General features: G+C 44.6%; 2 protein-coding genes across 3 annotated transcripts in view; one reads left to right on the forward strand and one right to left on the reverse strand.

Annotated features, from left to right (window-relative positions):
* Positions 1-6,249, reverse strand: part of NCBP1 (nuclear cap binding protein subunit 1) — a 30,867-nt gene extending 24,618 nt beyond the window's left edge. The window contains exons 1-7 of one of the 2 annotated variants that reach the window (XM_063319853.1): positions 6,113-6,249; positions 5,837-5,922; positions 4,965-5,065; positions 3,575-3,731; positions 2,115-2,222; positions 1,460-1,581; positions 922-991 (exon numbers count right to left, since the gene is read on the reverse strand). In XM_063319853.1, coding sequence (XP_063175923.1) covers positions 922-991; positions 1,460-1,581; positions 2,115-2,222; positions 3,575-3,731; positions 4,965-5,065; positions 5,837-5,922; positions 6,113-6,158 — 690 coding nt within the window. In that variant the 5' untranslated portion in view covers positions 6,159-6,249. The remainder of the gene's footprint in view (positions 1-921; positions 992-1,459; positions 1,582-2,114; positions 2,223-3,574; positions 3,732-4,964; positions 5,066-5,836; positions 5,923-6,112) is intronic. The other variant, XM_063319852.1, reaches the window with a different exon arrangement.
* A 44-nt stretch (positions 6,250-6,293) lies between these two features.
* Positions 6,294-21,254, forward strand: TSTD2 (thiosulfate sulfurtransferase like domain containing 2). Its single transcript, XM_063319854.1, has 9 exons — positions 6,294-6,536; positions 6,671-6,978; positions 9,548-9,656; positions 11,290-11,415; positions 13,354-13,459; positions 15,178-15,296; positions 15,952-16,110; positions 17,054-17,192; positions 18,503-21,254. The coding sequence occupies exons 1-9, from the start codon at positions 6,309-6,311 to the stop codon at positions 18,760-18,762; spliced, it is 1,554 nt and encodes a 517-aa protein (XP_063175924.1). The 5' UTR covers positions 6,294-6,308; the 3' UTR covers positions 18,763-21,254.
* The last annotated feature ends 1,701 nt before the right edge of the window (positions 21,255-22,955 follow it).

A 22,955-nucleotide genomic window follows, 5' to 3' on the forward strand; every position in this document is an offset into this window, starting at 1 on the left:
GGAAGCGCTTTGCATTTACTCAAACTATCACACTACAAAATGGGAACAAAACTAGTAACAAGTAGAACCTGAAGTGAACTGGCATGTTTACAGTACTGTGGGTACACATGGTCTCAAACACACTCTACTAATCTCTCCTCTATTGAACTAAATAAGGAAACTCAGATACTGGGCAGGCAGACTACTGATTACGCTGACAAATTAGACAGCCTATCTCTCCAAATTATGATTAAGATGACAGTTATCAAGATTGTGTTTTAATCAGAACAGGAAACAAAATGCTAGAGTTCCAAAACTTCCCAGAAGATCAGTTTACATCTCACTTTCCAGCTAAGTTTGTCCTCAAACCTAGCGGAAAGAAGAAAAGCCAAGACTATCTGAAAAGGCAAATTCCACCCCGAACTAGCCAGATGCCACCTTTCCCCTCCAGCATTTTTCGTTTAATTGTGAAAGGTGGCACAGTAATTGCTGCATACAGCTTCTACACATTTGTTTAGCACTTCCTAGAGCTGAGAAAGCAAAGCCACTACAAAGGTTTCTTTCTTGCAGAGGAAAAACACTAAGGGTTAAGTAAGGAACTACATTCTGCTTCTCACAAAGGTCTTTTTTACATGAAGCCCTGTACCTGCAATTCCGAAAGAAACATTACAATTTACAACCATTCCTCACTTCGTAACATTTCCTCAAGGGTCTGTGAGCAAACAACAAAACGCTCTCCTACTCACCCTATAAAACCTTATCTTTAGGGCCATGACTTACGAGAATTGCTCATGTTGAACTTGTTAGAATTAATGATAAACGGGAGACAATTCAAACTATTAATACTTTTAGAGGCACGTTTTAATTTCATGACAAAAGAACACCTTAGTAGAAAATTGTTTTTCAAACTTTCTGAAAGAACGCAATGTAAAGCCCACTCACCTCCTCCTGTGGATGTGGTTTATCAGCAGTCCAAACTTGCAGCATGGGTACGTGAATCTTTTGGCGGCGTCTGTTTACACAAGAAAGAAAATCTAACCTTTAAAAGACTAATTTAGGGCAGAATTTTTTTCTTACTGCAAGTGTACTACTATTTGATCTCTTCAGCTGATGAGGTCTACAGTATATAAAAATGAGGTCTGTGAGTACTTAAAATATCTCCATTATCATATCTTGACAACATTAACTTGAAGCACCTAGATAGAAAGCAGTCACACTGCAGAGCACTAAAGCAAAAACCTATCAGTATTCACAGCACAATTACAACTCCAGCTGTTTCAGCAGGAGCAGAACAAGACCTTCACCAACTTAAGACTTTTCAAATCCAAAAAATCTCTCCACCTATTCTGTTTTCAGGGTTCCCTCCCCGAATGGTTCAGACCTAAAACCTTAGAAGACTTTTAAGTGAGCAATAATCAAAGCTGTTAATCTATACTCAGATAATACCAAAGAAGAGTATTTTTAATAGGTTACAACATACTTCAAATAGCTTTCTGTCTGAGACAAGAGACGATCCATTTCAGCATCCTTTTTCTCATATAACTCCTTTCCAACCCAAGGCAAAGATGACAGAAATGCAAACATATACCAGTCACATCGTACCTGTAGGAAAGAAATATACGGAAATCTAAGTATACACGTAAGCTCTAGAAGATTTCATACACACCCTCCATTTTAATTTAAATTAAAACATTAGCAAAACTGTTATTTTGGGAGGATGTAAAGACCAGCAGCTAAAGACTGCATCAGCAAGCTATAAAAAAAATACATGTTCTTACTTGAAATGTGTCATTTTTAACTTGAACCATGACAAGCAGACTTAAAAAATGGTATCACTTTCACAGTCTTTCTGCAGATTATTGATATAGCAGAACAAACCAGGCATATGCACTTGCCAAAGTAAAATAAATTCACTTCAGCTACTTCACCATAAAGGACTATACTTTCTTACTGTAGGCATGTATTTCTTTCTTAACTGCCGCAGGTTCCTTTTACTCATGCTAAGGAAACTGCAAATGACAGTCCATTTAGTTTGCTATCTCTACAACTTCCCTATTCTACGCATAAGTACAGAAGCACTGGCACAGAAAAATTGTGAAAGCAGCACCAGAGGAGCCTACAGATCTTTTGCTTACTTGGGGTACATCTTCCTCCTGTGTCACACTCACAAAGTTCTCAAACATAGCTACCATTGAAGGTGCAGCTATTACATGACAATTCACAAGATCTGACAGAAAACGAACCTAAAAGAGACCAAAAAAATTAACTTAAATGAATACTTTTTAAATTGACTGCACAAGAACAAATAAGCATTTCTTAAACAACTACAACAAACCATCAATAAAAGTACAATATTTATTCAGTACTTTGAAAGCAGAAATACTGCACACTGTACGGACCCCCCTTTCAACGCTGGAAAAAAGTACTACAAACGCTGCCTAATATATCATGCATTATAATGTCTATAGCCTGTTTCACTGCAGTAACACTGCAAGGATAATATTTCTAATCAAGGAAGGTGGAAAACACCAGTATGCATTCAAAGACATGCAAACTGATACTACAGAAAAAAAACCCTTGTGCTTCTATCTACCCTAAACTTCAGATCAAACTTCAGCTTCATGCTGAAGACTTAATCGGGAAGAAGTCTTGGGAAAGTTATTTGGGCTAAGCAGAAAATCCAGTACTCAAAGAGCAACTGTAATAAAGAAAAGTACCCAACTCCTACTTTCCAGGTATTCACTGCTCTGAACAGTCTCTGAAAAGTCTTTGGGAAAGCAGAGGAAATATTTCCACTGCCACCCCCTTAGTTGTTACTCTCACAAGTCATTTGTATATGAGAGTCACCAGAGAAGGTGAAGCTGAAGCCATAGAACAGCACGTTCAGAGTTCTAACAAGGATTTTAGTAGCAACAGTGTCCCGCAGTTGAACAGCAGTCACTTGACAAAATACTTTTAAATACTAGAATCTTAATTTTCACCAGTGGGCTTCAAAAGAAGATGGGGAGCCTGGGGCTCTAAAGCTGCGCTTCTAAATGAGACACCATTGAAGTCCTAATACCTTTTTGCAGACACAATCTTTAAGCAGGAAGAGCTGGGCAAATGGTTTCAAAGACAGACACTGCTTAAAACTGCCCGCTTGATCTTCATCCCTCATTAGTAAAATGAACACACAAGCCTGATAACTGTCATCAAACATAGATTTTAAGAACCAGACTGTTCATTTTCTTTTCCATAAGAACATAATACTCCTTTGAACACAACAGAAGTACATGATTTTCATTTATCTTTTACATTTGACTGTAGAACAGGTCAGGGGAAGCACCTCTGTTTACTGCAAATGAATTTGTCACTGGGAAAACATACATTTGGAAGTCAGTTTTGCAAATGTAATATGATTTTGCTCCCCTGAGGAAGGAAATATTTCTCACATAACACACGTTCCCTCTTGGTATATCTACAGTGCACCGCACATTGATGCCAGAAGAAACTGTAATACACACTGCAAGGCCCAGCTCTTGTGGAACAAAAAGGTGAAAGAAGGAAGGGAGAAAAAGGATGAGGGAAAATGTAAAACAAACGAAAAAACACTTACTAAATGCACAGCTTCATTATACATATTGACTTTCAGACATTCTTTAAGCTGACGAATCATGGCTTCTACAAATTCCCCACCAAAATTGTAGTTTCTGGCATTCAGCAACCCAACTAGTGTCGTGTAAACAGTAAGCTTTTCTGGTAACAGACGTGCACTGACACAGAAAAAGAAACATGGTGTTAGTTTATTCATCATGTGCCAAATGGCAACTGCATAGCATCTTAGAATCTGCTTATTTTAAGTGGAACTCACCTCATGAGGAAATAAGAAAAAAGTGCTAGTGTGATCTTACAGTTCTATCCCATAGTTAACGTTTTAGAGACAATCGGGTTTTTTTAACTACAGTCATTTAGAAAGGCAGGTGCCACTTTCAAGTACATTTAAGGTATTTACTTCTTATTTGTATCTAATTGATGAGTATTTCAGAGGGTTGGCCAAATAAAATAAGTGACAGAATTTATGCAAAGATGCAAGAAGTTGTTTTAAGTTCATAATTTAGAAATAATTTTATTATACAACATCAGTAAGATAACGTGAGGCATACAGATTTTACACTATTGATTTTGACTCCAAGTTTCTCGAGTGAAAGTAACTGATTTTAAGCACAGCATAGGAAAGGCCAGGTCCTACTGTAAGGGATTAATTTTCCTCAACCGTTTTGTATGCATGTAAAGCTAACCTTTTCAGAACTGTCTTACTGCTATAAAAAAGTATTTGCCTTATATTAACAAACACTGCTATGAAATAGATTTAAAATATCTGCAAAATCATAGCATAAGCTAGGGCTGGAACACCCTCCCTCTTCTCCACAACCCTCCTTCATATGTCTCTTACCTACTGCCATAGACCCCGTACAACCCCTCCCTCAGACACCAGGCACCTCTGCTAGGGAGACGAAGGAGAGCTTGCTTTCAGCTCTTTGTGTTCCCAGCTCCCCTCCTCTAGTGAATGGGCTTACGAAGCCACGAGCATCTCATTGCCAGAAAACAGGAACAGGCAATGAGAAAACAGCACAGATAATAAGGCTAAATAAGTGTTAGCAGCCAATAGCTTCAGTACTCTTAAGCGTTTCATTGGGATACAGGATATTGCCCAGCATCACTGTGGTCTCATCACTACTGAAGTGCGGTTCTGAGGTTTCTTCTATCTGTTTTGAGCCTTTACACACATTCAAGGTAAAGTAATGTAAAGAGATATTTTCCTTCGACAGTATCTAGTAAGTAATAAGCTTATTCTTCTATTTCTTTTGCTTGTAGTAAACCAAGCTCTATACTACAACAGCACTCAGGAACTGAAGCCATTCTTAGCATCTAAACTACCTTAAACACTTAAAACTTATGCAGAGAAGAAAACGCCTCCCAGATTCCCAAACATCCTGCATACGTACACAGTACACAGTATTCGGAGTATCTTGCTTTTGTAATTTGGCAGATCAGCTTCCAAAACACCAGCTAGACCCTCCAAGTTGCTCTCCAAAGATGAATTACTCTAAAAAAAAAAAAAAAAAAAAAAATTTCATCATCAACCAGGCAATATGAACCAGCCTGTGACTCTCAGGTGGAAATCAAGGAACTTGGGCAACAGCACCCTTTTATGTCACCTCCTTTTTCAGAGCGACAGGTCAGTTCTGTTAGTAGTAAATAACTGCCCTTACTTGCCTGAGAGGAGCAGCTAGTCCTCACAAGAGTTGCACCTGATCACCCACCTCCCCCGCAAGAAACGCCAGTGCTCCCCTGGGATGCAAGATCTAACACTGCCTCAGGGACATCTTGGTAATGCAACTGAGCCTTGATTAATGATACAGCATGAAACTAAACACCTTCGCGACCTGTTTTTCAGTGCACCATCATTTTTGCCCCTGCCCTTACCCTTCCCCCTCCCCCCTTCTATTAGCCTCAAATCCTCTCAGGACCTGTAACCTTATGCCCCGGGCAGACCGAGTTAACTCCCCTACATCCTTGGCAGACTGGAACCAGCAACAACATCCAGAGACGCTAAGTGGTATCTGTTTGCTGTCTGCTTATCTTTGCTTGGAAGATAATAACACTACCATCTAAACACTTGCCCGTTTTACCATGTGGTTTCGCAAAAGCTGACAAGTTTCCAACTATCTCATAAAAAAAATATTAAAAATTCTTTTTGGGTGGTTACTACAAACGAACCGCTAACACACAACACACAGAAGGGGGGAGGAGTAGGGAGGGAACCATTTTGACTTTCCCAGCTGCCGCCCGGCCGTGAGGCGGCCCGCCCGCCTACCTTCTCTCCCACCCTGCAGATGAGCGACTCGAGCCTCTCCTCGATCTCCGACGGCTCAGACGTCCTCCGCCTCTTGTGGGGCTGCCCTGCTCCAACACAAGGACCACACCGTTACCGTTCCCACCGGAGAACCGCTGCCCCGGCCGCCCTTCATCCCCGCCTCCTCCCCCCCGCAAACACCTCTTCCCGCGGCGGGACGGCCCGGCCCGGCCCGGCCTGGCCCGCACCACCCTCGGCACCTCGGGGGGGGGAGGAAGTAAAGGGGGAGAGGTCTACCTCGCCGCTCACCATCGCTGTCGTCACTGTGCCGCCGTCGCGACATGTCGGGATGTAGCGAAGGAACGGGCGGGACGCTTAGCGCGGGCCAGAAGGGGAGCGCGCTCCTACCACACCGCCCAGCTTCCGGCCCGCGGCACTTCTGCTTCCGGGGCAAGGGGCGCGGGGCAGCCACCGCCTCTCTGCTCACCGCTCTATGGTGCGGGTGCCGGCCTCGGAGGACTTCCGGGGTCAGCTGGGCCGGGCCGGCGGGAAAGCAGCGGCGCGAAAGAGGAAACTTCCCAGTCGTTTCCCGGCTGTTTCACGGGTGATGGTGCCTGAGGCGGAGATGGTGCCGGGCGAGGCGCCGCCGCCCGGTCCGGGGTCGCCGCCGGAGCGGGAGACGGCCGCCACCAGGAAGCAGCGCGCCTGGGCCCGGAGGAAGGTGGGTCGGTGGCGGGCGCCGCGGCCCGTCCCGCTGTAAGGGCGGGGGGGGCAGGCCGTGGAGTCGGTGTGCCGGGCCGGGGGACGGTGAGGGGGCAGCGGCGGTAACGGGTGTTGCTTGTGGTGCCATTTCAGGCCTTTTCCTTGTTCGTCAAAGCAAAGGAGGTGCCGGCGGCGGGCCAGTGTGCCGGCGGCGGAGGCGGGCCGCGGTGGCGGTGCTGCCGGCAGGCGTTTGAAGAGCTGGCCGGCATTCACAGGCATGTGGCTCTGCAGCACGGCAGGGACATTGGGCAACAGGCAGGGCTGGCGGCCGAAGTCAGCCCTTCGAGCGGCCCGGCTCCTGCCGGCAACGGGGACGGGCTGAACGGGCACTCGTGTAGCAGCCCTGAGATCTCCTGTACGCTCCCAGACACGAGCCACCTTAGCTATGAAGAGCTGACGAGGTAAGAAAGTCCCTCAGCGGTTTGGAGGACCGGTACTGGCCAGGAGTGGGGTATTGTCATGCTTACACTTTACATGATCTGCTGCCAGTATTGCTCTTTTATTTTTATGAAGTTCAGTCAAGTGACACTTTAAGATACAGGAAGAGTCTTCCCCAATATTCCTTTACATCTTCAGATACCTTCTTGAGATACTTCTTTAGATCAATATGTGTAGGTGCCCTCCAGGAGTCACTTAATTTATTTGAATTCCTTTCACAAGTGCTCACGCCTGTACAAAATATGCAAATTATTGCCATGCTGTTGCAGAATTAGGTGTGTTACATTGTTTTGACAGTAAAGGTGGGAACTTCAGAGTGTTGAACTATCAGAGCTGTATCTTCCAGCATTGTTAAAGCAGACCTGTGCAGGTTTTACTTCATAGAATCATATGATGGTTTTGGGTTGGAAGGGACCTTAAAGATGATCTTGTTCCAGCCCCCCTGCCCTGGGCAGGGACACCTCCCACTAGACCAGGCTGCTCAAAGCCCCATCCAGCCTGGCCTTGAACACTTCCAGGGATGGGGCATCCACAACTTCCCTGGGCAGCCTGTTCCAGTGTCTCACCACCCTTACAATAAAGAATGTCTTCCTAATATCTAATCTAAATCTACTCTCTTTCAGTTTAAAACAGTTATCCCATGTCCTGTTGCTACACTCCCTGATAAAGAGTCCCTCCCCATCTTTACTGTAGGCACCTTTTAGGTACGGGAAAGCTGTGTAAGGTCTCCCCAGAGCCTTCTCTTCTACAAGCTGAACAACCCCAACTCTTTCAGCCTGTCCTCATAGGAGAGGTGCTCCAGCCCTCTCATCATCTTTGTGGCCCTCCTCTGGACTCACTGCAACAGGTCCATGTCCTGCTTATATGTCCATGCCCCCATGTCCTACTGGGGGCTCCAGAGCTGGATGCCGTACTCCAGGTGGGGTCTCAAGAGAGTGGAGAAGAGGGGCAGAATCCCCTCCCTCAACCTACTGGCGACCCTTCTTTTCATGCAGCCCAGGATGCAGTTGACTTTTGGGGCTGCAAGTGCCCATTGCCAGCTTATGTCCAGCTTTTCATCCACCGACACCCCAAAGTCTTTCTCTTAAGGGCTGCTCTCAATCCACTTATTGCCCAGTCTGTATTTGTGCTTGGGATTGCCCTGGCCCACATGCATGGCCTTGCACTTATCCTTGTTGTATTTCACGAGGTTTGCATGGGCCCACCTCTCAAACCTGTCCAGGTAGGTCCCTTTCCTCCAGCATGTCGACCGCACCACAGAGCCTGGTGTTGTTGGCAGACTTGCTGAGATGCAGTTAATCCTCCTGTCCATGTGCCCAACAAAGATGTTAAATAATATCTTCGTCCCAGTAGAGAGCCTTGAGGGACACCACTTGTCACCTGGACATCAATCCCTTGACCGCAACTCTTTGAATGCAGCCATCTAGCCAGTATCTTATCCACTGAGTGGTCCATCTGTCATATCTGTGTCTCTCACAATTTAAAGACAAGGATGTTGTACGAGATAGTGTCAAATGCTTTGCACAGGTCCAGCTAGATGATGTCAGTTGCTCTTCCCTTATCTACCAACGTAGAAGGCCACCAGATTTGTCAGGCACAATTTGCCCTTAGTGAAGCCATATTGGCTGTCACCAGTCACCTCCTCATTTTTCATGTGCCTTAGTGTAGTTTCCAGGAGGATCTGCTCCATGGTCTTGCTGGGCACAGAGGTGAGACTGACCAGCGTGTAGGTGCCCGTGTCTTCCTTTTTCCCCTTTTAAAAATGTTGGTAATGTTTCCCTTTTTCCGGTCATCGGTAACTTCACTAGTCTGTCACGACTTTTCAAATATGGACAGTGGCTTAGCAACTTCATCTGCCAGTTCCCTCAGGACCCTCGCATGCATGTCATGAGGTTCTTGAAGACTCTGATCTATAAATAAGGAAGGACCATAAAAGAAAAGAGCAGAACAGCAGGGTATGTTCTGCAGAGGTCCCTTTTCTCAGCTCATTCAAGTACCGTAAGGGCTTGTTAGTTGTGAATACGTAAGTACACAAAAATGTTTCAGACTGTGAGAGGGTTTGGCTTGTGCTGCTCAGAATGCTGGTGCGCACAATCTCACTGAAAATTTTGTCTTTTTACGTTTTGATAGCTCAAGCACTTGAATTTTCAGTGTGCAAGTTTGTTAAATGAAGCACTTAATGGGATGCTTGTGTGCACAGAAGAGCAGTTCTTGTGTGTTGAGAGAAACTTGAGTAGAGTGCACAGTAGGCCACTGGCAGAGATGTCCCATGCAGCACAGATGAGTTCATTTTGTAACCAGTCCTGAGAGCTAGGAATGTGGGAGCTGTATTCAGTACATATTTCTCTCTCTTGGAAATAAGCCCAGCAGTGCTAACTCCTCCAAAGTTTGTTGTGCTGTTCTGTTTTGTTTTGGTCCCCACATCTGCCAGAAGAAAATTGTCTGCTTTTTGAAGGGCTAATGCAATAGTATGTTTTTGTGCTTTCAACCCTAACATCCTTTTCCTGTTTATCTTTGCCATGCTGCGGACAGCGAGGTGGGAGAAGTACTTCTGTATTACTGTTACTGTGAGGTGAAGGATCCAGAGAAACTCTGTGCTTGGCAAAAGGCCCTGTGCCAGCATCTGCATCTCACTGGCAAGGTAAGGTTTTAGGCAATGGTTGCATTCTTAATAGAAAAGCATCTTCTTTGCTTAGTGCAGGACAATGGGCACGTGGAGAACCAAGTGTTTTGCACCCGAAGGTGCTAGTCTGTTGTAATGCCATTAAGAAAGGCACTCAGACTCTGCAAAGCACCATTTAAAATTATATTTAAGAGCTAATGCTACAAAGAAAAAGAAAATAATACAGATAATCTTTTATCCCTTTTGATGCTGGGAACCCTGAGTTGTGTAGCATTCAGTGAGCCTCTGATCCACATGCAGCACACTGTGCAGAACCTTGTAAGGGTTACCCCATTGCCATCATTTGAACTGTTACAGGTGTTTTTTACAGGACAACAAGTTTTTTAATCGCTCCTACTGTCAAATAGAAAGGATGCACTTTTAGTTAAAGGCAGGGACACGCAGGTGGCATAATCACTAGTATCAACAGGAGCTGCATGCAGGCGTCTCTGTTAGGATTATCAGGCTGTGTTTATCCTGTGGCTAAAGGATACGCACACAGCTTGAAGGCCAAGCTGGAGGTGCAGCACTGTGCAGCATGGGTTTGGGCTTGCTCTAGTTAACTGTTATGTGTGTCACTAAATCCTCAATGCGCAATGGTCTTCCAGTCAGAATCCCTACAGTGAGCTGTAATCCATACTGTCAGGAATGAGATGAGAGCAGCTGACACCTTAGGCCACACCATAGGATAGCAGTGCTCATTCCTGCACAGTCTTTGTTCTTTCTATTCCTGGCAGACTAAATCAAGGAGGTGAGTTGGCTCTTGAGGCTGTGGGCAAAGGCTCTCAAAATTTTAGCCTTACGCAGCTGATGTTATAGACTATCTGTAGGGAGAAAGATTTTTCAAGAGGGCAACTCAGAGCAGGAGGCTACTTTTATCTTTGACAACTTTGTCTTCCTAAGTAGCTTCTCTTTCTCTGACAATGGTAGGCACCTTCCCTGTTCTATATGAGCGTAGGTCTGGGGCTGAAATGTCCTGACACATTCACTTATGCTGAGTGCATCAGGATAGCTCAGCTATCTTGTTTGGTGGTTGGTATTTTTCTTTTTTTTTTTGTCTCCAAGACAGGTACAGCATTTGCCTTCTCAACTGGTTGTTTTTTCCCTTGCCTCTTATATTCAGTCTTTTTTTTTTTTTTTAATTTTTCACCACTTCAGAGTTTTTGTTCATTTGTCAGTGCTGGAGATAAAATGACTCACACTGAAATTTAATATTACATGCAGTATTATGCATGTTCATTTTCCTTTTAGCTGTGTGAGTCATTGGGCACAATCCCATTGTTCTTCCTGAGGCGGACTTTGAGTGGGAATTTTAATGCTGACAGCAGGATTTGCCTGTTAACCGGTTAGCATTTCTCTCTCTATTGCACAAACTTTTCTGACTGTCTTGATGTCATTCTTTTGAAATGTCTCAGAAGTGATTACTGGGGTTTTATTCCTCTTTTATTTACTGTCTTCTTAATGTTCAGCTTCAGTATAACCATCTTTTCCTTCCTTCCTCAGTATTTTTTTTTCTGGACATACTTCTGTGTCTGCCTCTTGTTACCCAGTCATATTTCGCTAATTTCACTGTCACGCAGCCTTAGCCCCAGCTTCTTCTCTTGCCTTCTAGGTACGAGTGGCTTCAGAAGGGATTAATGGGACCATTGGTGGAAGCAAAGTAGCTACCAGTCTCTACATTGAAGTTATGCTTTCCCAGCCTCTGTTCAAAGACATTTTGGGTAAAGAGGATTTCAAGGTATGAAAAAAATAATTTATACATAGACATTGTTAATTTAGGATGTTTACTCTTTGAGAAATAAGCACATTGCTTCTTGGTAGTATTACTTCTGCTCTAGCAGTTCCGCTTTCCCAGCACTGATCTAAGCCAAGGGTTCCTGACCTTACTTTATTTAGATATCTCTGCTAGTTTTCACCAGCAGTAGGGGTTATCATGAGCAGCTATAGCAGCTGCTACAACCTTTGGCAGTTATGGGTGCAGCTGCAAAGCTCCCCATACAGGTGAATGAGGGAGTGTGCTTCAGCCCCACCATTCTTCAACAACCATTTACTCCAACTTGACTGCCAAAATCAAGGCATCACAACGTACGCTTACCCAAGCAAAGTATTCCTACACTCTCCTCTTCACCCTGATTTGAGATCCTCACCTAGAAGATTACTGGTTTAGGCTCATGCAGGCTTTGGTGTCCATATAGGTGCACTGGCAGCTCCATGAATTGGATGTCTGCTGGGGAAAAGAGACAGGCAGAGTCCAGAGGTTTCTCCGTACTCCAGTTAGTGCCTGACTGGAGGGAGAGTGAGGTGCTAACTTCTGCTTGAGCCTGAGCATATGTGCTGATTGTTGTCTTCAGATGGTGATGGCATCTGTAGCTGGCACCATATGGCATTCTGGTAGGCTTTTGCTGCCCCAGCACTGTAGGTATTGCTTCCTCTCTGAGGAAGGAAAGCTGCTGCTTTTATTAGCATTTCTCTTATCCACACAATTTTATTTGTAGGGAGTGCTATTTTGTTTACCATAAATAACTAGATCAAAGACAGTTAGTGAAACTCAAATCCCATGTAGAGCTGCAGTGCTGATTCACTCATAGCTTTTTAACTGTCTGTTGTGCTTGGTGGATTTTCAAGGGCACATGTGACCTGTTAGTTACAGTAATGTGTAAATGCAAAAACAAAACAAGGATGAACTTTTACCTTGACCTTGGCAAAACGTCCAACCTTGCATAATCTCTCTGGGCATTGACACTCATGCGTTAGGACACGATGGTATTGTCTGTCTCAGAGTCCTTCTGCATGCTGTATATCCAAGTAAGCAGTGGTTTCGGGTCTCTGTGCCATGAAGACACAGAGGAGTGAAAATTGCACTTAGGGCTGTGTAAATATTCAGTGGCCCCTGTAGTTGCTACAGACAATTTCTGTGGTAGCTGGGACAGTGCTGCACAGCACTGCGCCCTTGTTTGAGTGTTTATATGCTTGATAATACCTAAGCCATGTTTGAGGCTTAGCCCTGCAGAAATTCCCAATTCCTGTCACCTGCAATGCGATTGCCTATCAAAAAGGGCTTGCCAGGACCTCCAGAGGGTAAATCCTGCACTTGAGTTTGCAGGGACGGGCAGATGGTGTCAAACTCACTGCCAACAGGTCTTCAGCCTGGCTGATTCCATAGTGTTTCACGCCCATGAACCACTGCAGTCCTCATTGCACGAGTCATGACCGGGGGCCTAGGTGTGCTTTTGTCGGAGGTCACAGTGGCTGAAGAGAGCTGCAGGGCCCAGAGCTGCTACCATGATCCGTTACTGGAGGAGATTATTTAATATTCCTAGCAGGCTCAGCATGCTTTGTAGGGGCCTCAACTTTATCATGATAGGTGCTAGTGATGTTTCTGATCAAGACCTGTTCTTCCCACTCTTCAGTGACTTGCATCTCAGGCTAAATGGTGCCTGTCTCACCTGCAGAGTAGTCATTGGTCCTGAGATACCCGTCTGTCAGGTTGTGGTAGGGGCCCAATGCCTAAACTTCCGGATTTAGAATGTGGATTTCAGTGGGACAGACATTGCTTTCCCTCGGCCATCAAGACCCTTTCATATTCTAGTGAGCTGTAGAAATTAAAGTGAATGGGTATTTTTAATCTTCACACCTGGCAAATTTTTGTGGATTGTTTTTGTGTTTAATTTCCTAGAGCAGTGCAGGAGGAGCTCACTGTTTCCCAGACCTTCGAGTTGGAGTATTCAAAGAAATTGTACCTATGGGCATTGATCCAAAGATAGTGTCTTACAAAGAAAATGGTAAGTTGATTTAATGAAAAATAATGCCTCTCACCCAAGTGAGAGGTAAGTGAAGAATAAAGTACTCTTACCAATAACATTTCCTACTGCACAGTGGCCAGGAGAAATAGATACAGAAATTGATTTCTTACTGCTAGTCAAAAGTTACTAGTGCAGGGAATTTGCTGGCCCAGGTTTTGGTTTGCTAAGTGTTTAGCTGTCTCAAAAAATAGAATTAACTTTCTGTTTTGTGGGAAACACTAACAGTTCAAACGACACCAAGCAGTTACCTTGTTTTGGGGTAGGGGCATACCTTGTGCTTTAGTCAGGGAATAAGTCATTGGACATCTGCTTTAGGCAGATGTAAGGTGAAACTATGTGTGATGGTTAGGAAAGACATTTCAGTGCATGAATATATTCATATTTGTTCTACGTGTTCTGTAGGTGCTTGAGACTGCTTAGAAATGATACCATACAAAGAGCTCCAATGCCGTCTTGTTGTGGTTAGCTTGCAGTAAGAACCAAGCTGTATAGGAAGAGCTTTCCATGGAGTTTTCTTGTGAATCCAGTGGATTCTGGTGCTGTGGATGCCGAAAGCTTTTGTTTGTTTGTTTGTTTGTTTTTCTTTTTCAGAAAATGCTAGAATCCCACTAAAGCTCAAATCCCACGGTTGAGTATATACATGTTCCTATGTTAAGCACTGCTGACTTGGCTTTACTTGTGTTGAAGTTAGCCATGCTTCTGCCCTTTACACAAAAGCAGAGCCAAGTTCTGCATCAGGTTCATGCCACTCTTCACATGATGTAACACAGGCTACATTTGTTTTTTGCTACCTGTAGCTGCTTAGTATGGATTATGCCCGATAAGATGTCACTGGCTATGCATCTGCTATGAGGACACTTACGTAGGTGGTATGCAGGAGCACAGAAAATAGCAATTAACAGAGTGGTTTGGGTTTTTTTTCCCACCAAGAGGTTCTGTTGGTGCTAAATTTCTACAGCATCTTTTTGTGGTTTTGGCAGAGGATTATCTTTTTTCCCTGTTTTTTTGGCAGTTTGTGGGATGTATGTTTGGATATCTATTTCCTTTTTTTTTCCTTTTTCCTCCTATTTTACAGCATTTTATGGAGATGATTCCCATTACTCTGGCAGGTTGTTTGTAGGGTTATTTTTTAATAAGGTAACAGATTTTGGTCGGGGGAGTTTTTTTTTGTTTTTCAGTAGGTTGGGAGTCCTAAGTCCTGCACAACCTGAAAGCTGAGAAACTATGTAAATTGAAGCTGTACTGAAAGTAATATATGCCTATGGAATTTTTCCATTTTTATCAACAGAGAAGAGTTTCATTGAAAAAACTGTATTTCTGTACGCTTCTACGCCTCCAAATGTAATGAAAGATGAGCAAAGGGAAGGGAAACATTTTTCATTCTTGCTTTTACAACTGCAAGAGTTGCCAGGGGGACATAACAAAGATCATAGAGACAAGTGCCTGTCTGCTGCTTCTTCTGTCATGTGGAACAGTGTTGTGTTTGCTTTCATTTGCCAATAGGAAGCCGAACATGGATAAACTTGGCTGGTTGAGTTGGAATGAAAAGTCTGTGAACTGTCACAGAAAATTTTTGTTTGAAATCTGAGAAGAACCTGGATCAATGAGATCATATGTAACATTGTTTTGTAGTTCTGTTCTCATTTCTTTCTCTTTTTTTTTCCCCCTCTTTTTTTTTTTTGTTGTTGTTGTTAAAGGAATCCACTTATCCCCTCAGGAATTTCATAGAGAAGTAGAACAGTATCTGTCTCAGGCCAGTCAAGGACAAAGCGATACCATCTTGCTGGACTGTAGGAACTTCTATGAAAGTAAAATAGTAAGTGTTGTTTGCCTGTTTCTTGCAGTGTGTTATAGGTGCTGGGGGGAAGCATTTCACATTGTGAGAGTGTAACCTTACTGAAAGAAGAGATTCCATGTTTCAGATTAACTGTAATATGTACAAAATTCAGTTTAGTAATGAATATTGGACAGAAGAAGCAGAGGACCTGCTCAGCAACTCAGCATGGATCCCGCCTGGCTAAGTGTTTATACAACTTGGGACAGGAAGAAGATAAAGTGGTCCATACAACGTTAGCACTGAATACCATAGAGCTTGAAGTAAAAGCAGCATAATTTGTAAGGATGTTTTCCAGCATTTTTTGCCTTGTCCCATATGTCAGAAAGAATAGGGGCAACTTGCTGTCACACCCACCAGCCCTTCTGCACTGTTCTGGCTCATCTTCTCTCCGACAGTTCTGCTTGCTTAGCTCCCTCTTCTATGTTTGAATGAGGAGACATGCTGTGTCCAGAATCCTCTTACGGATTTTTACAGGTACTTTAATGCTTAAATGCAACTGAGGAACTGCCTAAAGCAGCTGCAGTGAGCTGAGTGTTCTGGCACAAAGGTTTGTTACTTCCTGTAGTTTGAGGCAGAGACCTTACTGTGTAAGACTGCTTGTGACCAGTCGCATGGACATCTGTTGTTATTGCAGGGACATTTCCAGGGCTGTCTGGCTCCAGATATCAGGAAGTTCAGCTATTTTCCCAGCTATGTAGATGAAAACCTGGAGCTTTTTAAAGACAAGCGTGTCCTGATGTACTGCACAGGAGGGATTCGTTGTGAAAGAGGCTCTGCTTACCTCCGGAGCAAGGTGAGATGCCATTCTGAGGGCACAAGTGCCGGGGAGTTGCAAGTGCTTTAGGGGCAGCTGTCTTTTTTGCTGGTCAATTCTTACTGAGCACAAACTGCTCAATGAGCAGGTGGGGAGATGAATGTCTCTGACACACACTTGCCTCAAGCTGTCTGTCAAGGACATGGGTAGTTTAATGCAGCTCAGGATGATCTGCACGGATGAGTGTCACAGCAGTGATTGCTCTGTGAACATAATTACGTAACCCATTTGCTGAGAAGGGGTATTTATAAGTCTGCCCTGCCCCCTGTAACCATGTTTTAGGAGGGCTTGAGAGCATTCTGCAGTGTTTTCACAAGCTCTGTCTAGTTTATGCTCTGCAGGTGTTACTGCACAGCTTGAGCATCTCAGAGTGCTGAAAATCAGCCAGTCAGTGCTTTCCCAGTGTTGTGGAATTAAATCCAGCACACTGCATTGTTCTAATTGTGCTTTCCAGCCCGCTCTTTTCCTGCATCCTTCCTTCAATGAGCAAGGGAACGGCACACATGTATGTTCTCCAGAGATTTAAACTTTGATTTTTTTTTTTTTTTCTCTGCTGCACCAATGTGAACCCTGAGAAATTCTGCTCATCATAACAGCTTACTACATAAGAACAGAATAAGTAACAGTGCACATAGGTTCAAAAGCATTTGACCTGTGATGCGGCTGAGGAGGTTACCAGCCTTTTTTTGACTGTAACATTAAATGCACATTTGGGTTCATGTCAACAAGACAGGAATGTGGAGCTGCCCAGTCATCTCTGGTGGCATTGCCTAGAGTTGTGGGTGCACGTGGTGCCATCTGATGGTCACTGAGAAGACACCGCTTTTTGTTGACCCCTGGCATTTAACATTTGCTTTGGAACTCTGGCACACTACTTCTGCTGTTGTCTCCTTCAGCTTTTCTGCTAATATGCTTTAAACAGGCAGTGTGCAGAGAGGTATACCAGCTAAAAGGTGGAATTCACAAGTACCTGGAAGAGTTTCCAGATGGATTCTACAGGGGGAAGCTGTTTGTGTTTGACGATCGTTACGCCATTTGTTCCAATGAAGATATCATCTCAGGTAGGACTAGATAATGTAAGTGCAGAAGGCTGGGGAGCTATTGCAGCTGTTTCCACAGGGATATGCAGGATAGGGGCAGCAAAACTTGTCTGTGTAGTTCTTCCTCATACTTGCTTTGATCTTTTAGTGCCATCACTTTTCATGATGATTATCAACTCTATGTCTTTAACACATAAAACAGAAATAAGAGAAAAGAGGCTCACTAAACGGAGTTCCCTAAAACTGGAGCAGTAAAAGGAAGCATACCCTGCAGAACAGCTCCTATTATGAGCCATCTGCAGCTATGGAGACGTATGTCAAGCACTACTGGTGTCGTTACTCACTTGCTGCCCACAGTGCTGATCAGACTACGGTTGGCCAAGCGACCAAAGCATTAAACAGTTCTCCTGCTGTCAGCTGTTCTCTGCTCCAGTAATCTCACAGAACATCAGCACAGACTGCCAGGCACTGGAAGACTAGTGCCACTATGCTCTACAGCACTTTGTTATTTTCATGCTCTAAAAGTTTTTGTAGTGTGTGGAATTTCGGTGACCTCTAGTTGAAATCGTTAAGAACATTGCCTGGTCTTCTGGGTGGGATCGCTCTTCAGATACTGCAAATGAAATATCTGTTTTCTTCTTCTCAGTTGCCAGGTACAAATAGATGGAATTTGGCTCTAGCCTTCTTTAGGAAGCAGTGCTGCTTTATCTCTGAGTGGGTAGCTTTTTAAGCGTAACCTCCCATTTCTCCTCTGCAATTACCGTATACATCTTGAAGGTGCCTGGCTGGATGCATCAGAGCCATCCCTACAGAAGCTTCACGGGAAAGTCTGTAGGCACCTTCTTGATGGTACAGCTAAACTGGGCTGTAGCTAAAGGGCTAAAACCTGTCTGAAGTTGTGGAAGAACTCTACCAGGACGCCAAATGACACTCCATCTGCACAAGCCATTGCTTTTAGGTGTGAGCAAGTCCCATGGCACCCCCTTCCCCAGCAGGCAACATTCCTGCATACTGGTATAACTACCACCAGCTTCTTTCTTCTTCTTCTGGCAGCAAGAATCTTTAAATCTGCCTAATCATAACTAGAGGAAGTGAGCACTTTTTCCTTTTCCTGAGAGACAGCTGTCCTAAGTTTTTTACATTAAAATCAGAAGTTTAAAAATTAACTAGGTTCTAGAAGATCAAGCTAAAGCAGGAATTAAAAACCTGGAAGACAACAGATAGCCACTTAAGTGAGAGATTGCACCACCCTGGTGCCAAGGAGAACCCTCTGCAAAGGGGACAGATGGGGCAATGTGGGTGTTAACTTTTTCTTTTCCTCCTCCCTCCAGCATGCAGATACTGTGGGACACTGTGGGACCAGTATAAACTCTGTTCCAGCCAGCACTGCCGGCAGCTTGTCCTGACATGTCCAAGTTGTCGCAACAAAGGTCTTACAGCTTGCTGTCCTGTTTGTCAAGAGAAAGAACTCAAGGTGACTTCAAGGGCTTCAGGACAGACAGTTAAGGAGGAATGTGAATGTACAAGGAGACGGCCAAGGGTACCTATTGAACATGTCTTGCAAAGGACGCTGGACACAGGAAAAGATTAAGCAGTTTCATTAGCTAATCTGATACGTGCTAATGCAAAGGGCTTCTATAACCAGATCCCTATCTGTTACTCAGTTAGGTTTGGAAATCGTGAAAATGTGTTGGCTCGGAAAGTCTTGTTCATATGCTGCCTTTAAGCCTAGAGTATGCCCTCAAAACCATCCATTACTTGACTGTAAATTACCAGAGTGCCCAGCCCATCACCAGCACTGCAGGAGTCTTCTCCCTGGGTACAGTCCTGTAGCCTGGCCTCTACCATGGGGATTCTGGAGCAGAGTATGTGCATTAGGACACAGTTACTCACAATTCAAAAGAAACTGAAGGGACATAAGAACAATTCCATTCTTTTCCTCCTGCATGGAGATAGATCTGTCCAACCTCTCCGTTGATCATGCATTTCCTTCAATAGCTAGCGTTAGGGTGTGAAAACCGCAGATATATCAGTTGAGTGACCAGTTTAGAGCTAAGATATTTTCCACGTACATGCCATCTGCCTGCATCTCTTGCTTTATACCGCTGAGAAGCAAGTTACCTGAAGTCATTAACTTGACTCCTGCGTTACTGGCTGAAGGCAGCATAAGGACCAACAGATACTGTCTGTTCAGCCATACTTGTGTGTGACCTGTAGGATGAACAGCAAAAGTAATCCTCATTCCAATGCTCTTGTCTCCCCAGCAACTGTTATTTCTCTCAACTTGTGACTACATGAAATATCCAGGGCTCAGCTCTGCTTGCACTAGAAAAATCCGACAGCTTGAAGCTTGTTGAAACTGAGACACAGAGAGGGGAGCACACAGACTGTCAAAATACCAGCATTATGGCACTGGAATTGATGCAGACATGTGTGCATAAATGTCAGCAACAGCTATAACGTGACACCCATCTGCAAGAAGGGCCAGAAGGATGATCTGGGGAACTACAGGCCTGTCAGTCTGACCTCAGTGCCTGGGGAGGTCATGGAACAGATCATCCTGGGTGCCATTATGCAGCACATGAAGGACAGCCAGGCAATCAGGCACAGTCAGCATGGGTTCATGAAAGGCAGGTCCTGCTTGACAAACCTGACTCCTTCAATGACAAAGTCACTCACTTGGTGGATGAGGGAGAGGCTGTGGATATTGTTTACCCGGACTTCACTAGCCTTTGATACAGTTTACCACAGCATCCTCCTGGAGAAGCTGGCTGCCCAGGGTTTGGACAGTAGTACTCTGCGCTGGGTTAAAAACTGGCTGGAGGGTCGAGCCCAGAGAGTGGTGGTGAACAGAGTTAAATCCAGTTGGCGGCTGGTCATGAGTGGTGTTCCCTAGGGCTCATTATGGGGCCAGTTCTCTTCAATATCTTTATCAATGATTTGGACAAGGGGATTGAGTGCACCCTCATTGTTTGCAGGCGACACCAAGTTGGGTGAGAGTGTCAACCTGCTTGAGGGTAGGATGGCTCTCCAGGGGATCTGGACAGGCTGGATTGATGGGCCAAGGCCAACGGTATGAGGTTCAACAAGGCCAAGTGCCAGGTCCTGCACGCGGGTCACAACAACCCCATGCAGCGCTACAGGCTGGGGGAGGAGCGGCTGGAGAGCTGCCTGGCAGAAAAGGACCTGGGGGTGTTGGTCCACTGCCAGCTGAATATGAGCCAGCAGCGTGCCCAGGTGGCCAAGAAGGCCAACAGCATCCTGGCCTGTATCAGGAACAGTGTGGTGAGGACTAGGGAAGTGTTGTCCCCCTGTGCTCGGCCCTGGAGAAGCCCCACCTCGAGTACTGTGTCCAGTTTTGGGCCCCTCACCACAAAAAAGCCATTGAGGTGCTGGAGAGGGTCCAGAGAAGGGCAACAAAGCTGGTGAGGGCTCTGGAGAATAAATCTTACGAGGCACGGCTGAGGGAGCTGGGGTTGTTCAGCCTGGAGAAAAGGAGGCTGAGGGGAGACCTTATGGCTCTCTACAGCTACCTGAAAGGAGGCTGTAGGGAGGTGGGGGTCGGTCTCTTCTCCCAGGTAACAGGCGATAGGACAAGAGGAAATGGCCTCCAGTTGCACCAGGGGAGGTTTAGACTGGATATTAGGAAAAATTTTTACACTGAAAGTTTTATTAAGCATTGGAACAGGCTGCCCAGGGAAGTGGTTGAGGCACCATCCTGGAGGTATTTAAAAGATGGGCAGACATAGTGTTTAGAGGTATAATTTAGATTAGTGATGGTTTTTGTCACAGTTAGGCTGATGGTTGGACTAGATGATCTGAAAAGTCCCTTCCAACCTAGGCAATTATGAGATTCTGTAAGGAAACTGCAAGATCCTTTATTCAAGCTAAGTAATTCAAGATTTGGGGATCATTTGTGTTTTGTAAACATGGGTTGAGTTTTTCAAAAGCTGTGAGATGTTTATGCAATTTCCAGCTCCTATTAGTGGAGAAATTGTCTTTGAAATTGAAGGGATCCACAGCTTACGAACTCAAAATACTTCTCTGCCTGCTGCTTTGTGTGCCTGATGCTGTAGAATGTACAGAAAGGTTTAATAGTGTAGAAGATGTGTCTTGATTGAAAAATGTCTTTGAAACTTACTGTCATTCTTGGTACTAAATAGTAGTTAGTCATTAGGAAATCAAAATCATTTACTCATTTGTTGGGTTTTTTTACTGGCAACTGCTTTTAAATGCAAGAAAACAGTATACTCAGGTTTCTGCAGTTGCTTTATGACAGTTAGGGCAATGTTATTTTCATACAGATTGTAACTTTCTCACACAGTGCTATGGATTTCATCAAGGCCTCATCGTTGGCTTGACTAGCAACTTCAAGACATGGGCGTTGGCTCCATTAAAGCCATGGCAACCATTTCCTCTTAATTCCAGTATTGCTACCATGAAATCAACCGTTCAGCAACTGTCTTTATGACTGTTCCTTTCATGAAGCAAGACTTTAAAATTTATAATCTGGGAATCTTCCTAGGATGGTATGTAATAGTAAATCTGTGCACAATACATACTGGAGTAGAAATTGGAAAATTCCCATCAGTAGGCTTCTTCAGCAGAAGTCCAAGCAGCACCCATGGTCCCCTCGCATCTTGCCTCCCAAGCTTTGCTGGCCGGTTAACCTCTATGCTTTTGAGGACTGGAATATTTGTGGAAAAACATGCAAGTTCTACTTGCAGCCCTAGTCTAGAGGACTGATGGGAGTGCCCCAACTTGCATATCATACTCTTTTCTTCATGCATTAGGCTAAAAAGAGCACAATTTTGTAATTCAGTCTATCAGCAAGTCTGGAACACAGCCCATTTGGAAGGCTGTTTCTGCATCACTTATCAGTACAGAATGGCAACAATTATATTTTATGTGTAAACTTCTGAAACTCCTCTGAGATGATAAATAACCTTTAGTGCTTCCATCGTAATTTTTAAGGTACTGCACAAATACACTTCACCTGTTATACTGGAGGTGCTTAATTCCACAGAGGTAAATGCTGAAACCTAGCTAACTGTCTGCCATGCGGTACACCTGTCTACAAGGTACAATTCTCCTGAGAGCTCCTGGTAGCTGGATATTCTACCTCAAAGGCAGAGGGGAACCATGGGGCTGCTTCTAGTCTTTGCTGCACTAAGGCAATGGAGCAGAAGGGTTTGAGACGTACAGGTGGAGGCCTATAAAGCCAGGTTCCCTCTGCTGCAGAGAGGGAAAAGGGGGGTAAGAGACACCCTTAGACTCCCTCTTGCAAGTTAGCCCATGAGCAGCTTCTGTATCCTGGCTTCTGGATTAGTTTTGTCAGATTAGTACAAATAAGGACTTGCCACGTGAAATGCTGTGTGGTGGGATCCAGGCACCTCAGTTGTAATGCCCGAGAGAAGGCACGTTAGCTCCAGGACAGTTGAGAGTTAAGCAGGATTGGCTGTGACTGCCAGATGCTGCAGTGAGCAGCAGATGGCTTTTCCCCCTTTTCCTGGAGACGTACTGGGATAAACACTGATCCATTTGCTCCTAATACCATCATTTTGTAGCTCCATTGCTGCACAGCTTGATGCCTTTTACCACAAAGCCTGATGCCTCTCAGCACAGCCTGTCTGTGCTGCACAGCTCTCACATGCATCTTTCAGCAAAGTGGCTCTGTAAGAATCAACTGAGGAACCTGCAGTGATTCTGCCGGCTTAATATATGTTTGGGCTGCATGGTTAATTTGGATGCTGCTACAGTGAAACATATGACAAGGTTCTTGCT

This window comes from Chroicocephalus ridibundus, chromosome Z (genome assembly GCF_963924245.1).
Source record: "Chroicocephalus ridibundus chromosome Z, bChrRid1.1, whole genome shotgun sequence".
Lineage (NCBI taxonomy): Eukaryota > Metazoa > Chordata > Aves > Charadriiformes > Laridae > Chroicocephalus > Chroicocephalus ridibundus.

What these genes read in the sequence shown, in the direction of transcription:
- TSTD2 (XM_063319854.1), top strand. Translation starts at nt 6,309, where the DNA reads ATGGTGCGGGTGCCGGCCTCGGAGGACTTCCGGGGTCAGCTGGGCCGG. An exon ending in ACTTCTATGAAAGTAAAATA is followed by an intron (nt 15,297 to 15,951) that starts GTAAGTGTTGTT and finishes TTGTTATTGCAG; the next exon opens with GGACATTTCCAGGGCTGTCT. An exon ending in CAATGAAGATATCATCTCAG is followed by an intron (nt 17,193 to 18,502) that starts GTAGGACTAGAT and finishes TCCTCCCTCCAG; the next exon opens with CATGCAGATACTGTGGGACA.